The 15634-nt window shown below is 34.1% G+C and overlaps 2 protein-coding genes across 4 annotated transcripts in view; one reads left to right on the plus strand and one right to left on the minus strand.

Annotated features, from left to right (window-relative positions):
- Positions 1-15634, plus strand: part of RB1 (RB transcriptional corepressor 1) — a 140804-nt gene that overhangs the window by 88176 nt on the left and 36994 nt on the right. The gene's annotated exons all lie outside the window — the stretch shown is intronic.
- Positions 12477-14627, minus strand: LPAR6 (lysophosphatidic acid receptor 6). Its single transcript, XM_081128212.1, has one exon. The coding sequence runs from the start codon at positions 13772-13774 to the stop codon at positions 12740-12742; it is 1035 nt and encodes a 344-aa protein (XP_080984338.1). The 5' UTR covers positions 13775-14627; the 3' UTR covers positions 12477-12739.

A 15634-nucleotide genomic window follows, 5' to 3' on the forward strand; every position in this document is an offset into this window, starting at 1 on the left:
TGTGTTCTACTAGTTAAACTAATTTAGAATTAAATATAGATATGCAGAAAAGTACAAACAATTAAAATAAGGACAAGAACTTAGTTCACAGAAATAATTATCCACTGAAATGTGAATAGATAGTTGCTTTAAAAAGGTCTAAGAATATAAGCACAATTTAATAAAATAGCTGTATCTTCAAAATTGTTAAGAATCAATGAAGCATTAGTGGTTTCTTGTGTGGTTTCTTGTATGTTAAAAAACAAACAAAATCCAAAGAAACTGAGATAGCTGTTATGAATTAATACAAGTCTTGTATTAGTTACGTGAGGTTGAATTCTTCATCAAGATCTGTTTATGGTTTTAAACATAAAATTTTTTCCATGTCTAAACTTCTGCTTCAGTGACTTCTTGTCTTGAACCCCATGTTTGATCCCTCATTTACCTCCTCCTTTAATCTTTAGAACACTCTGACACAAGAGAAATTGCTAGAGTTCACTGTGGAGGAAAAGTATTTATGACGTGTCCATTCATGTCTTCCTTCCTCCTCCCCCATTGTCCATCCTATACATTTTCCTTGTTCATGAGTTGGCACAGAGACTAAAGAAATTCAGGGATGAAAAAAAATCCAACTCAGAAATGTCTCTTAGGTAGTTCATAGAAACTTGCTTTAGGAAGCAGTGCTTTTAAAAGCTATCACTGGTGTACTTGTTGGAATCCTTCCTGGTCATCATAAAGACCTGCATCAGAATGACCCTTGATTATACATATGACATTTCAGTGTAGAACTTACAATAGTTAATATTTTTGCAGGTGCATAGTTATAGGCACTGTTAAAAGGGCTGAAATGTGTTAACTCATTTCTTTTACACAGCCCTGTGCAATATACACTATCATTATCACCATTTCACAGATGAAACTGAGGCAAGGAGAAATTGAGAAAACTTCCCTGTTCACAAAGCTAAGTTGATGATGGCAGAGCCAGAATTTTAACTAAGCTATCTAGTTCTGGAGACTGCTCTTAACCTCTGTGCTGCTCTTGGGGTGTTTATTAGTTAACTGTTGTGTATATGCACCGTTGTGATTAGTTTCTTTATTCATGTTTTCTCTGTGTTTGTATCTTTCTCTCTGTATCACTATGCTGTAGCAGAAGGAGCCTGGGCTTTGGAGTCAACAAGTCTCATTTAATCTTCACAGAAGTAAACATTGCTAACTCTATTTTAAAGATAAGGAAAGCTTCTCATCCAGAGGTGTCATGTAATGTGTTTTGGTGTGATTCTGAGCAAGTTATGTCTCTATCTCAGGTTTTCTTGTCTGTAAAATGAGAATAATAATACTTTTCAGAGTTGTTGAGAGGAATAAACAAACATTTATGAGAATGGTACATTTTAGAAACATCACAGTTGTTAGTTCCCTTCACTTCATCCCTTTTCCTCTACTGTACAGAGATTTCTTAAGAAAAGAGAACTGAGAATACAGTTAAACGGTATTGGATCTCTTTACCCCCGGCTTACTATAAGTATGTAGAACTTTTCTTTTTTCCTGAGATGCCCCTCTCCCATTTCTTTCTCAAAATGGAAAAGGTTCAGGGAATAAAAGGTGTCCCTGAACTCCAGCATTGTTAAATGTGGGCAGTGTTCACTGTTCAGCTATAGGTGGAATTTGTTATATTGCTTTAGCCATGAATCATGTCAGTAATTACCCCCAGGTCAGTGTTTGTTCATTATTCAAGTACGAACAAGAAGGGAAATAGCAACTGTAGAAGAATAGCTCAGATATATCCTCTGTACTTAACCTGTGGGAATGGAAGAACTTGTACTCTGGTTCAGAGGGTGTTCTACAAGGTCATGATGTTAGAAAGTTACATGAATAATCCCAGAATTTCCAGTCTCTAAATTTATAGTCATATCCTAACTGCGATAGTGAAGAAGGGCTCTCAAAACCTGGATGTACAAGAAACACAGAGTAGAAGTATCTTATGAGGTATCTATTCTGATTAATGTAGTTTCTGAATTTCTGCAGCAAAATAAGAAGCTGTTATGTATTAGTGAGTTTAGTAAAATTTAAGAACTGCTCTAGTGCAATTCTTAAATCATCTAAGTTCATTTACCTTTAATTAGAAAATAGAACCAACTTTTTGACATTTATCTTTTACAGATATTTAGGGCTTGTTCTTAAAACTCTGAACTGTGACAATCTAGTTTTAAAATACATGTGAGTGTTGTGTGTTTTTATCAATTTACTTATTGGATCTTAATATTTTCCACTATTGTCAGAAATGACCAAATACCAAAAGTATTTTTAGTGTCTTCCTGTAAGTGCTAGATTTAGAATATGATAAGGAAATGTAGAATAGGAAACAGCCGGGTTTGTTTCTTTTAAAAAATCCTTTTCTATTTTTGCTAAAATTCAGTGTTTCTTACTTTCGGTAAATACAACATAATTTTTCTTTAAGATTTTGATTATACTCTGTAAGAATTCTTCAGAATCTAACATAAATCTCTCTTGCTGTCTTTTAAGGTTTTTTTTCCTGGAGTTTAGTATCTGGCCATTTTTATCTTTATTTAAAATTAATAAACATTTATTATTTTTATTAATATCTTGTCATTATACTTAATCTTTCCATATTTTAAGATAATTTTATCTGTCTAAAAGTTTTTTCATTTACTTATTAAGTAATGCTGGTCTTTATAATTTGTTTTGTCATTTCAGTTTCTTTTAAACATTAAAATGAGAAAGAGAAGTAAAATGGCTTATTTGTTACTAATAATTGAGTCATAAACAAAAATGAACATAGAGTTCCCTAATCCAATACAAAACTCTTTAAAATATAAACTTATTCTTGAAAAATACAAACTTTTGCATTATCCCTGTAATAGACGTATTGGACACTTTTAATACTATGTACTTTTAGACCAGGATCTAATGCACATATTTAAACAAGGTCTTCTGAAAGTAAACTTTTCTACAGTTTAGTTTCAAATGAAGAATAAGTGGCCTGGGTGGATAGAGATGGGTAAAAATTACCATGATAGTGCAGAAATGATATCTCTGACTTTTGTAATTATTTGTCTAGGAACAACTCTATAATCTCTCTAGACAAACTATTTACACATGTTCTTTTCTATTTTTTAATACATGTCCATATTTTTCCTTGATTAGCTAAGATTATATTGAATTACATGTATTTCAGTCTAAAGAAATCTTATGGGACCCCAACACAAAATATAGCAAATTTTGCTTAGCAATTTTAAAACCAGTTATTTTGGTCATCAGCAAAAATTACATATGGGGCTTGTAGGCAAAAGGGTGTAATTTTTTAGTGCAGTGTTTTAAGTAATATTAATTTATATTTAAACTGCTTCTGCTTCATTGAATACTATATATAAAATCCTTTTTGCTGAAAAAGCATGTTTTAGTTCAGTATTAATGTTTTACACTCATAATTAAATAAAAGTTCTTTTAAAATAAACAATTGTAGTAAAGTGATTCGAAGGTTTTTATGCCATATTAAAATATGAGCTAAATTTTTAAATGATTAAATAATTGGAAATTTATCATTTTTTATAGAAAATTAACTTGAAGGTTATGTTCATAATATAAGAATTTGCTTTGTTTTGATGAAAAAGCCTTACACATGTTATTTTTTAAGATCAGTAAAACAGTTTATGTAGTATAATTTTGTTAAATGTAACTTAGATGTGCAGTTGCTTTAAAAAAGAATATTTCTGGTTCAGAATGGCAAAGTTACCACATACCTCTTTTTCTTTCCCAAACCCTAGAAAAGTGACAGAAAAGGAAAAAACAACACATGGGGGTGAAATCCAACAGTACTAAAACTCTGAAGTGGAAAAACTATGGAGGGAAGTTGAGGGATTGAGACAATTTTGAGAATAAAAAGGAAATGAGAAGTATATTGATGGATACAACAGAAAACTACAGCTCTGAACACACACAGGAAAGGGCTCTGCTGGAAGTGGGAGACTTAGTCAACAGGGCCAAAGTAGCAGGTACAGAGAGTGGGGCAGAAATCAAGAGTTTTCTAAAGCACCTTTTGCTAGTGGCTCTCAAACTTTAGCATATATCACAATCACCTGGAGGCCTTGTTAAAACACAGATTACAGATCTCTGGGACCAACACTAAGGTTTCTAGGGGAGAGTCCTAGAATTTGTATTTCTAACATGTTTCTAGGTGATGCTGGTACTGCTCACCTGGCACCAACATTTTGACAATTGTATATATGAGAACTACTGATCTGTGAAACACCTGGGCCAGTCCCCCACCTAGCACTGTGCCAGCCTATAAGAATTTGGAAAATGTGTCTCATTCTGTACTAATGAATTCAAAAAAGATGTCCCTCTGGACACATGGGCTCTAGGCTTGGTATACAGAGTTTAGGCTGAAGCCTTATGCTTTTGTGTAGTGCACAAACTATACAAATACATTCCTGGCCCCACCCCAACTTTTGTGTAGTGTACACAGGGCTAAGGCTTCCTGCTGATGCCTGCAAAAGAAGTAGAATAGAAATTAAATCCAGACTTCAGTCACGGACTTGAAGAAGAAAAAAAAAAGTGAAATAGGAAAGGTAATTCTGCCTAAGAGGGAAATGCAACAAGCTACTGTATTACTAGGTTACTGCCCTTATTTTGATATTTTGGGACACCTCAGTTCAGTATCTATTTATTCAACCCCAAAAGAAAGACCAGAGAAAATGGAGGAGAGAAAAATAATAATTAAAAAAAAATAAGAGAAAAATTTCCAAAGCTAATGAAAGCCAGGAGATTTCAGATGGAAAGGATCCATAGTACCAAGCAGGATGAATGAATATGGATACATTTTGGTGAGAATTCAAAATTTCAAAGGTAATGACAAAATTAACAGCTTTCAGAGAGAAGAAGTAAGTTATTTGCAGGAAATAAGATCCAGATTAGCATCACAGTTTTTATCTAAAATTCTATATATCACCCACACTGTCAAACATGAGGGTAAAATGAAACAATTTTCAGGCATGCAAGGACTGAGAAAGTTTATCTCTTGACTATCCTTTTTAAATTACTAGAGAATATGCTTTAGCAAAATGAAAAACCCAAGAGAAGAGACATCATGGGATCTAAAAAAAGGAGTGAAACTGTCGCAGGAGTACAAAGAAAAAAAAATGGGGAAAAATTCTAGGATTTAGCAGGCCTAGAAAATAGTTGTTCCAAAAGAGAAGTCAGTTCCATAAAGAAGGTCTTCAAGAACAAAGTGGTTTCTTTTCACAGTGTATAACGTCATCTAAGTGGTCGGGATTCAACAGATACAGTTTAAGATTAATAAATCAAGGAATAAGAGTAATGGTGATAACTGCAGGAATTTAATTCTTGTATCAGAGTAGTATTGGTAAAAGAATACCAATACTTTTTTTTCTTGGGCTTTGGAAGAATTAAATGAACCGTAGGTTTGGTGAAACAAAAGGCAAACTTTAGTTTCTTTACATGTTTGTGTGTAGGTATAGGGCATTTATTATAACTACATTGATAAAGACCCAAAGTAGATACTATATAAGTAAATAGATATTAGTTATTTAAAATCTTAAGCCGAGCCAGCATGGCTCAGAGGTTGAGCATCTATCCAGGTGATAGTGGTTCGATTCCTAGTTAGGGCACATGCCTGGTATTGCATGTTTAATCCCTAGTAGGGGTTGAGCAGGAGGCAGCCGATCAGTGACTCTCTCTCATCACTGATGTTTCCGTCTCTCCCTCTCCCTTCCTCTCTCTGAAATCAATAAAAACATTTAAAAGTAAATAAATAATAAATCTTTAATCTGGTAGGAAAATAATATATAATTTGCTTTTAACTCTATGATTCTCCCTTCCAATCTTTACGCCCTCTACTTCAATCCTGTATGTTAGGTGCTGTAGAGAATACAAAGATGTAAAAAACATAATCCCCTTCTTCAAGGAGGTTGAAGCATCTAGTTAGGAAGATAAAACATAGCCCATGTAAAAAAAAGAAAGAAAGGCAGTAAAGAAATACAAAATAAGTAATACAGACAATAAGTGTTATCAAAGGTTTTGTTTAGGAGTTGAACTGGGCCTTGTAGGAGAAAAGGGAAAAGGAGCAGAGTGAGCTTTGTTATTGGACTAGGGGAGGGAGAGGGATGAGTAGTGTGAGTAGTGTGTCACGTTCTTAAATGTCTAGAGTCAAGAAAGTGAGAATTGTGAACATAGGACAATAGACCAACCTGGAGTAGAGGTATCTTGTATGGGAGATGAGGAAACAAAATATTGGGTAGGCTGGGGCCAGATTTTGGTGCATTTTGAACTTTGAAACTGGACTTTTCCCTTCAGGCAATGGAGAATCTGACAGCATTTATTTATTTTTATTTTTTAAATATGTTTTTATTGATTTCAGAGAGAGAAAGGGAAGAGGGAGAGAGACAGAAACATCAATGATGAGAGAGAATCATCGGTTGCCTGCCTCCTGCACACCCTCTGCTGGGGATCAAGCCTGCAACCCCAGACATGTGCCCTGACTTGGAATAGAACCATGACCACCAGGTTCCTTGGTCAATGCTCAGCCACACCATCTGGGCAAGAATCTGACAGCTTTTTAAACTGAACATTAATCAGTACAAGGTGATTTAATTGGTGAATCTTGTTGAGCTGTCTTGAGTGGCTTGAAGGGAAGAGAATAGGAAATGGGCTGAGTGAGGGAGTGATTGCAGTAGTCCCAATATAACATGGCAACAGTGGTGAAAGTGGTTACTAAAGGGAAGGAAGGGATGAAAATCATAACTGACAAGAATGAGAAACAGGCTGTGAGGCTTGGCATGGACCTTACATAATATCTACTTCAAAACCCATAGTTAAGGATGAAGAGGTCAACATAGAAAGGTTAAATGACTTAAGTCATATGACTTTGTAGCAAAGCCCTGACTAAAACTTATTTACATTTTTTAATAGAACTTTAAGGTTCATTCATTCAACAGATAATTATTGAGACCTATTAAGTGCCAGGGACTAATAAAAATATTTCTAGGGTTTTATTTTTTATTTCTTATCCTTGTTGGCTTTAGTTTTTTGATATGTAAGACAGGAGGTGGCACACACAGCCCACAGGCCAACCATCTGTTTTTGAAGTAGTTTTATTGGAAGACAACCACACTCATTCATTTATGTGTTATCCATGGCTGCTTTTGCACTGCAATGCATAGTTGAGATGTTGTAATAGGATGGATTATCCTGCAGGCCTAAAATATTTACTATCTGATCCTTGAAGAAAAGGTTTCCTGATTCTTGATATACAACATTAGCATGCTTCCCAAAGTTTTACAGTCAGTTAAGTGTTATTACTTTTCAGTACCCCTTCTACACCATTCCCTACCCCATTCCTTTTTTGGTTTATTGTTTTCATGTTTCTTTTTGTAAAAATGAGTAGATATATGTATGTTTTCTTGTTTCGTCTTTTTCTTATACAAAAGGTAGCATACTATGTGTGTTCTTTTATGCTTTGCTCTTTCATTTGACATTTTCTAGGTATCAGTTCTTGGAGATCTCTCTCTTTTATTATAGCTGCATAGTATTACAGTATGTATATGTGCTATAATAGTGTATGCTTAGACAAAGACATCTAGGTAGTTTCCAATATTTTACGATTTCAAATAGTGCTGCATCTTGTACATATGTATTTTTGTATTATTGAAAGTCTGTGTTCCGAGTAAATACCAAGAAGTGAGAATGCTGGGTTAAAGGGTAACTGTGTGTGTGTGTGTTAGATATTGCCAAATTCCCAGCCATAAGGATTGTATCATTTTGTATTCCCACCAGCAGTGTATGAACAAACTAGTTTCTCCACAAGGGCTACTAATTTAATTGTGCCAAGTAATGACATTAAAATATCTTTCCCAGCCCTTGCCAGTGTTGCTCGGTTGGGCATCCTCCTGTGCACCAAAAGGTTGCTGGTTGGATTCCCACTCAGGATACATGCCCGGGTTGTAGGCTCAATCCCCAGTAGGAGGCATGCAGGAGGCAGCCCATTGATGTTTCACTCTCACATTGATGTTTTTCTCTTTCCCTCTCTCTAAAAATCAATAAAAAATATTTTTTTTAAATCCTTTCCATCTATCACCACCATCATTTCAAAAAAGAAAAGCCATTTTAATAAGGGAGAAAGGATATAATAATAAAAAAAGGATAGGAAGAGCTCTTTTAATTCAAATTGAATAAATATGGCTCTTATTGTAATTCTTTTTTCCTTTTTGCTGAAGACAAATGCATCTCTACCCTGTAATCAGAGGGATCTTTTTAAAATTTTAAATCTGAGATGTCTCTCCTTTTACTTGAAATTTTTCAGGACTTTCCACAACTCCTCAGATCTTAACATGGCTTTATCATGGCCTGTAAGTACATATAAGGTCTCAGCCCTACATCTCCAGCTTCTTTGGCTTTGTTTTAATCCTTTCAGTATACCAAGTTCTCTCTCACAGGGCCTTTGCAAGTGCTACTTCCCTTGCCACCTTAAAGAAATGGACATGTCAAAAAACACACCATAAAACCCCACAAAAACCCCAAATTTTTATCCTGACTCTACTTTAACTTATGTGACCCTATGCAAGCTACTTACCATTTTAGTTCTTCAGTTTCCTCAACCTAAGTAAGGTGAGGTAGTTGTTTCAAATGACTTCAGGGCTTTTTCCATTCTGAATCGTGAATTTACCAGAAGCCATTTTGTTAGGAAGATAATGAAACTCAGCACATTCACCCTATAGGTATTAACTGTAACTTGGCTATAAGTATATAATATATATTTGTTTTTCATTCATAATATTTACTTTATTTCCAAAAATTACTTGATTGAATCTATATAAGTAAAGCAGGTTTTGAGTTTGAAAACTAATGCGTAAATTCATTAATTGTCTCTACTTCTGGAGTCCTTTCTCTTGGATTGTGATTTTGCCATTCCCATTGCACAAAGTGATGAAAGAGATAATTTTGTACCCTTCTAAGCTGTTTTTGAAGTAAATCTTTTTGAGAGAGGGAAGAAAGGGAAAGGCTTAGTAGAGGTTTGCATGGAGTTAATTTTGTATTCTTTTATTATCCTGACTTGTTGCCCTACTTAAATGAATATTTTTTGTACATTTATAAAATTGACTGTTAGAAATGCATAGCAGACATCAGGTAAAAAGAGATGAAGAAAGATAAAATAGAAATTTGAGAATTAGTGGTTTTAAGATTTTATATATATGTTGGATCTCTGGAAAATTTTGCTAATTTAATATTGTTGATCATTAAATATGTGGATCGATTTAAATATCTACTAGTCCTTTTTAATTTGTAATTTATTTCATAGAAGTCATGTTATAAATGGATAAATTTGGTTTCCAGGCCAGCCAAAAAGAGCTTTTTTAAAACAACTTACCTTAGGACTACCTTCATCTATTAGTAAGCACTGTTTATAAAATTTTCTATATAAAAATTCCTTCACAACTGAAAAAAAGCACTAGGTCACACCATTCTTCATTTGTGACATCATGTTGGATTGGCATATAGGCACTAAAGTCGTTTGGATGTTGGGAGGTAGTAAAAATTTTTCCAGGCAACAGTAACTTAACATATTGACAGAAGATCAGGTACCTGATTCATCAGGGGTCCAGAACTGCAGGACTAAAAAGCTATTGCTTCAATCTCTTGCTAGCTACATGCCATTCATAAATTAAATGTGTCTCAGTTGAGATAAAGTTTGCTGATGTTCCATTTTGTATTTTCTGTTCCTCAACTGAGTGACCAATTTTTTAAAATACCAATATCTGAAGTCAGAACTCCTTGATAAAATAGTATCTTCAGTTTCTTTAAATTTTCTGTGAATATATTATGTACAATGCATATATTGTCATACATTCTTTTGGTAAATTAGTTACTTGGTATTTTCTCAGAAAAGATCATTTTTAAGTTAAGAACTAATCATTAGTATGCTGGAAAGCTGTTTTCTGCACCTCAGAAATGTTCTCATCTTCTGTTCCTTTGAAGAGAATTAATGTGGAAAGGAAGATTAGTTATATCATCTTCTTCTATAAAAATGTTGAAAATAGTGGGCACCATTTTGCGGGAGGGAGGGCTTGGTACTGTTACTTTAAGGTAACAAAAAGTAAAATTCTCAGAGTTTTATTAATATAGGTTTTCTGGGTAAAGAGAAAACTCTAGGAATATAGAATTTACCTTAAAGTGAACTCTAACAAAGGAAAATAACTTTAATACTCCTTCTGTCCCTGTAGGTAAGATTTACCCAGAATTTGAAGTTCTAAATGCAAAAACTAATATTTGTTATGTTACATATTTATTTGTGAATAGTCTTACAAAACTTTTTATTCGTCTTCCTGCTGAAGAGGGCAACAATAATTTCACCAGTGAGTGCAGTACTATCTGATGACTGTTCTGCTTATTGGGTTGTTTTTGTCCTCACCCGAGGACCCATATTTTCATTGATTTTAGAGAAAGAGGAAGAGAAAAATATTTACCCGGTGCCCCGACCGGAGATGGAACTTGCAACCTGGATATGTGCCCTGACCTGGAATTGAACCTGCAACCTTTTGGTGTACTAGACAACACTCCAGCCAACTGACCCATTCGGCCACAGCTAGTTTGCTTGTGTTTTAAAGTAATATATATGCTTTGAGATCTTCCTATGTTGCTCACAGATCTTTAACCCTAGGAAAGTTCTGAGAAATCTGTTAACAAACTCCCACCCCTTTACACCATATCAGTAAGTTGTTACTTACTTTTCAACTGAAAAATATATAGGGTGGGGGCCCTGGCCTGTGTGGTTCAGTGGTTAGAGCGTAGGCCTGCACACAGAAGGGTCACAGGTGTGATTCCGGTTAAGGGCATGCAGGTTCGACCCCTGGCCAACCAGTTGATGTCACAGTGATGTCACAGTGATGTCTCTCTCTCTTTTTCTTCTCTTCACCCCTTCCACTCTCTCTAAAAAAATCAATGGAAAAAATATCCTTGGTTGAGGATTTTAAAAAGTAATTAAAATATATATATATACAGGGTGGGGTAAAACTAGGTTTACAGTTGTTCATATGAAAAATCATCCAATAATTAATAATACAAGAATAAACTGTTTTGAATACTCACAACTGTAAACTGTAAACCTACTTTTGCCCCACCCTGTATGTTTAGAGTGCTAAATGTATTTGTTTTCCAAAGCATGGTATCAAATAAAAGTACTTCGGAGTCAAATAAGGAAAACATGTTTACAGAATATATACTACTATTGGGATATAAAGGACCATGCTTAATTTCTTCACTAGTTTTTTTTTTTTTTAAGGACTTACTTTCCTTTAGGTTTATCTAAAGGAAACCATGGTTCCCTAAAGAAAATCACCACTGTTACTTCATTGAAAATGGGTTTACTTTTCTAGCAAATGACTATGATTTCTCTGAAATCATTGTATCACAAACCCAAAGAAGAGCAAAAATCAGATATAAATCTTCAGAGTATTTGTCCAAAGTTGTATTCTTGAAAGAGTACGATGTGAAAATCAGATAGGTTGAATGCTGAATTGAAATTAATTATATGTCTTTTTTTTCAAGTAAAAAATTTTCAGTGTAGTTGGTACATCATATCTAAATTATAGCTCAAAGCAATTACCTTTTTTATATTTAGTGACATGAAAATGTAGCCGTATTTACTTATTTGTCCCTGTAGTTTTACTGCTTTTTATGTAAGGAACTATGTCTTTACTTCATGAATTATTTTGCCATACAGTAACATTTTGACAACTTGAAATGATATTTTCAGCTATTCATTATTGGCTTTAAATGATCAAAAGATGGAAGGGAAGTAATACATACATTGATTACTTTCTAAGTGCCAAATATTGTATTTTACTATCTCACTATTTGTGATGTTTCTCTAACCTAAAATACAAGTTATTTAGTGTGACATAAATATACCTTTAAAATGTATCTTTAGTGGTATTTTGTTTTTTAAACATTTACGTAGCAAAATAAAATCTACTTAGTCTTCTCCTCAATTTTTGTGGCATATATAATTTTGAAATTTGGTGCTGTTAAAGCCAGAAAATGGATCGAATAGTAATTTTAAAGCATGCTGTACTTTATAGTTAGATAGCATCTGCTTTTTATAAATTGCATGCAAAAACAAAATCCTTAATAATCTTTAAGTGTAACTGCTCAAGATCCTCAAATAGTGTCAGTATCTCGTATTTTACAGAAGTCATTTTTAGCTACTTTTTTGAAAAATACTCCAAAAACACTTACTGATTATTTCAAATTACTCTCTGTTCTCATTTATACTATTATAGTATAAGAAACATGATTAGTAGTTTCAATTCAAATGAAACAGAAATTAGATATATGTTGAATGAAAACATTATTTAAACAAAACATTTAATATTTGTAAATCGCTTAGTATAAAATTACTAAGAACTTCAAAGACAGTACAGATGGTCACCACATGATTTAAATCATAATCATTTTTAGACTTTGGACAACTTTTTAAGGGATTTTTTTAATGAGGAAGGTACAAATCAAAATGGCTAAGAAAAATAAATTGGAGTGTATACAAGAATAGAATACATTTGAATGCTTAACACATTGAATACAACTTTTTTTAATACTAAAAACTTTAAAATGTCCACGTGCTTATTTTCTTTTCGAGATGCAGAAATAGTTGTTCAAGAAAACTTTTCACAGTTGAAGGAACTTGAAGGTTCTGTCCCAGTGAAGTTCCAGTGGTTTTATTTCAGGCAGCTTATATTGTAGATTCATTGTCAAATACCTTAGTTTCTAAGATCTGTAGGTTATGTTGAATAAAGTTCTCTGTGCCTTGAACTTCAGAGAATCTGGAGTCATTTCTCCTAGCAGACCAGTTTTTCATTTTTATTGAATTCTGAATTGTGTCTGACGTGAAGTAGTAAACTATTGGGTCAAAGCAGCAGTTTGAAACAGCAATGCAGAGAGTGATTGGGTACATGGTCCTTACTGCTGCCACTGCTGAGCAATTAACAAACGTCTGTGTTCTCATAAGAGAATATAAAATAAGGTTGATATTATAAGGCACAAAACAGAAACAAAATATGACCAAATGTACAAAAATCATTCTTAAAACTTTAGTTTTGTTTATTTTGCTTCTACTTAATGTAACAGGTTTATTTAAAGTTCTTAGCACCATACTAGAGCAAGTTACATTTAAAATTAGAGGAATAAAAAATCCTACTATTTCAATGAAAATTACAATCCGTGAGAGATAGGTTTTCCATGTGGCTTCTGGAAAATTTTCAAAGCAGGCTTCTGAGGTACTGTTACCCTGAGAGTGGGTAGACTGAAAAAAAACTGCTGGTGCACTTCCTCCCATCACAGTTAACCACACAACAATGCAAACGATTTTTGCATTTCGTTTGGTTCTTAGAGTCTTTGATTTAAATGGATAGACAATTGCCAAAAATCGATCTACACTAATGCAGGTTAAGAACAGAATGCTTCCGTACATGTTGGTATAAAACAGCATCACTGAAATTTTACAAAGTAAATCTCCAAATGGCCAGTTCCGTGTTGCAAAGTAAAAAATCCTGAAGGGTAGAGTAAAAACGAAAAGCAAGTCTGACATTGCCAAGTTAATCATGTACGTTGTAGTTTCATTTCGTACTTTGAGGGTGCAGCTGAAAATGTATATGGCCACACAGTTGGATATTAACCCAAGCACAAACACCATACTAAACATGCACCCATACAAAGTGTACTTAAAGGAGTCATCATAGGAGCATTGAGAGCTGTTATTGCTTACCATTATAAAGGCACGGTCAGCTTACTGTGTTGATTGAAGTCCTTTGGTCAGCAGCAGGCTCCTTTGGTATTCAGATTTTGACCACTTTAAAACCCCCAGTGTATTTGCAAATTCTCTGGATCTTTGGGTGGTTTTATAAATATTTCCTTTTCCTCCAGAATCTCCAAAAGAAACATGAAATTTGTTGCTGTAAAGTTTGCACTTGGTTCTTCAACAGGAAAATAGTCGGATTTTCTAGTCTCCAGAAAATCTTTGAATCCAGGGCTTGTTAACCGACGAGCAACTTTGAAAAAATGTAGTCAGTGAAGCCAATCCATTGGATTATAAATTGTAAAGAAACGCCGTGCTCTGAGACAGAATAAATCTACTTGTCTGGTAAACTTGTATTTCAGTAGTCAGGATGATACTCCAAAATTAAAGTTTCTTTGTGCTCCAGAATGTTTAAGCTAAAGTTAGCAATTTTATTTTGCTTTTCACTGCAGACTTTCAGAGACTTAAACATTCCCAGTTTGGTCGCATTTACTTCTTGCTTTTTTAAAATGAAGTTTTCCTTTTTGTTATTCGGTAGTGGATCCCAAATGGTGGTAAGCAGAAGAGTCTTTTAAATGTTCCGAAATAAATTCCTAAGCATGTTAGCTCTTGCTGAATGAGGCCTTTTCCTCCGTTGCCAGCTGTATTGTGTGATGAACTTTCTCTGAAGTGAAAATAAAGGCTTGCTAGATTTGTAAGATGACATCACAGGAAGAAGAGGCTGGGCTTGCACAAAGAAAGGTTTCAGCCCACTTCGTTTGCGGTTCTTTAATTTGATAGTGTGTCTGCTGCGGATATACTAGGAGGCTTGCAAATGGTCACTGTTTAGCTGAGTCGTCTGGCTAGTAGCTCTTTTTATGCAGAAATGCCTTCTGAGGTGATTGCCACCTCTCGGGGAGTTTTTTTTTTCTTTTATTCTTCTGGGAGAAATGAGAGAGGAAAAAAAGCAGTATTAAGCCTGTTGCTCTTGCTTGCTTTTGTGTTTAGGATATGACTTTTTTTTTAGAAATAAAATGTGTATGAGTATGTACTTTTAAGTTGAAATTGCTAGTGCAATGTTACTAAAGCATTTTTAAAAACTAATGACTGAAAGGGAGCAAGTTAATCTTTGGGTGTATAAGGGATTTGATTGAGAGACCAACAATAGTTTTGCCACTCTTGATTTGTTTTCCATAATTGTTCCTCAAGATTTAATTTAATTTAATTGGTATGATTGTGAATGATTTCAATCCCAGATGCCTTTAGTTTTTGATAAACATTTTCTAACATTCTTTGCTCATTTCTATAAAATTAAATTAATATTTTAGAGCACTTTCTATTTTTAAATTACCACTTTCACTATAGAATAAATTCGCTAGATCAGACTGATGAATGTCAGAAGGATGGAGGAGGGCGAGTGGGTGGAGGGGGAGAGAGTAACCAAGGAATTTATATGCATATGTGCACAACTCAAGGACACGAACAATGGTGGGGAGAGGGACTGGGGAGGGGGAAGGGATGGGATGGAATGGGTCATTGGGTAGAAAAAGGGACATCTGTAATATTTTTAAAAAACAAACAAAAAAGAATTCCTCAGAAAAAAAAAAAAAAGTTTGTTTTGCCTGGTATTAATCTTACCCACAGAATTAAATTGCATCTTTTCAAATGAATTTTATTTGCATTGCCCCAGCTCTCCCCTTACCCTCTTAGTATATTGAACTATATTTTGGAGTATGGTTCAGATTTGTTCTCATGTAAAACTCCTGTGAGCGGTTTCTCTATATATTTATATTTAAAGTCCACTAATTTTTTTAAAGCCCAAAGAAATTGGAAGAAGAAAGTATGTGTGATGAG

Source organism: Miniopterus schreibersii (genome assembly GCF_964146895.1).
Source record: "Miniopterus schreibersii genome assembly, chromosome: 2".
NCBI lineage: Eukaryota > Metazoa > Chordata > Mammalia > Chiroptera > Miniopteridae > Miniopterus > Miniopterus schreibersii.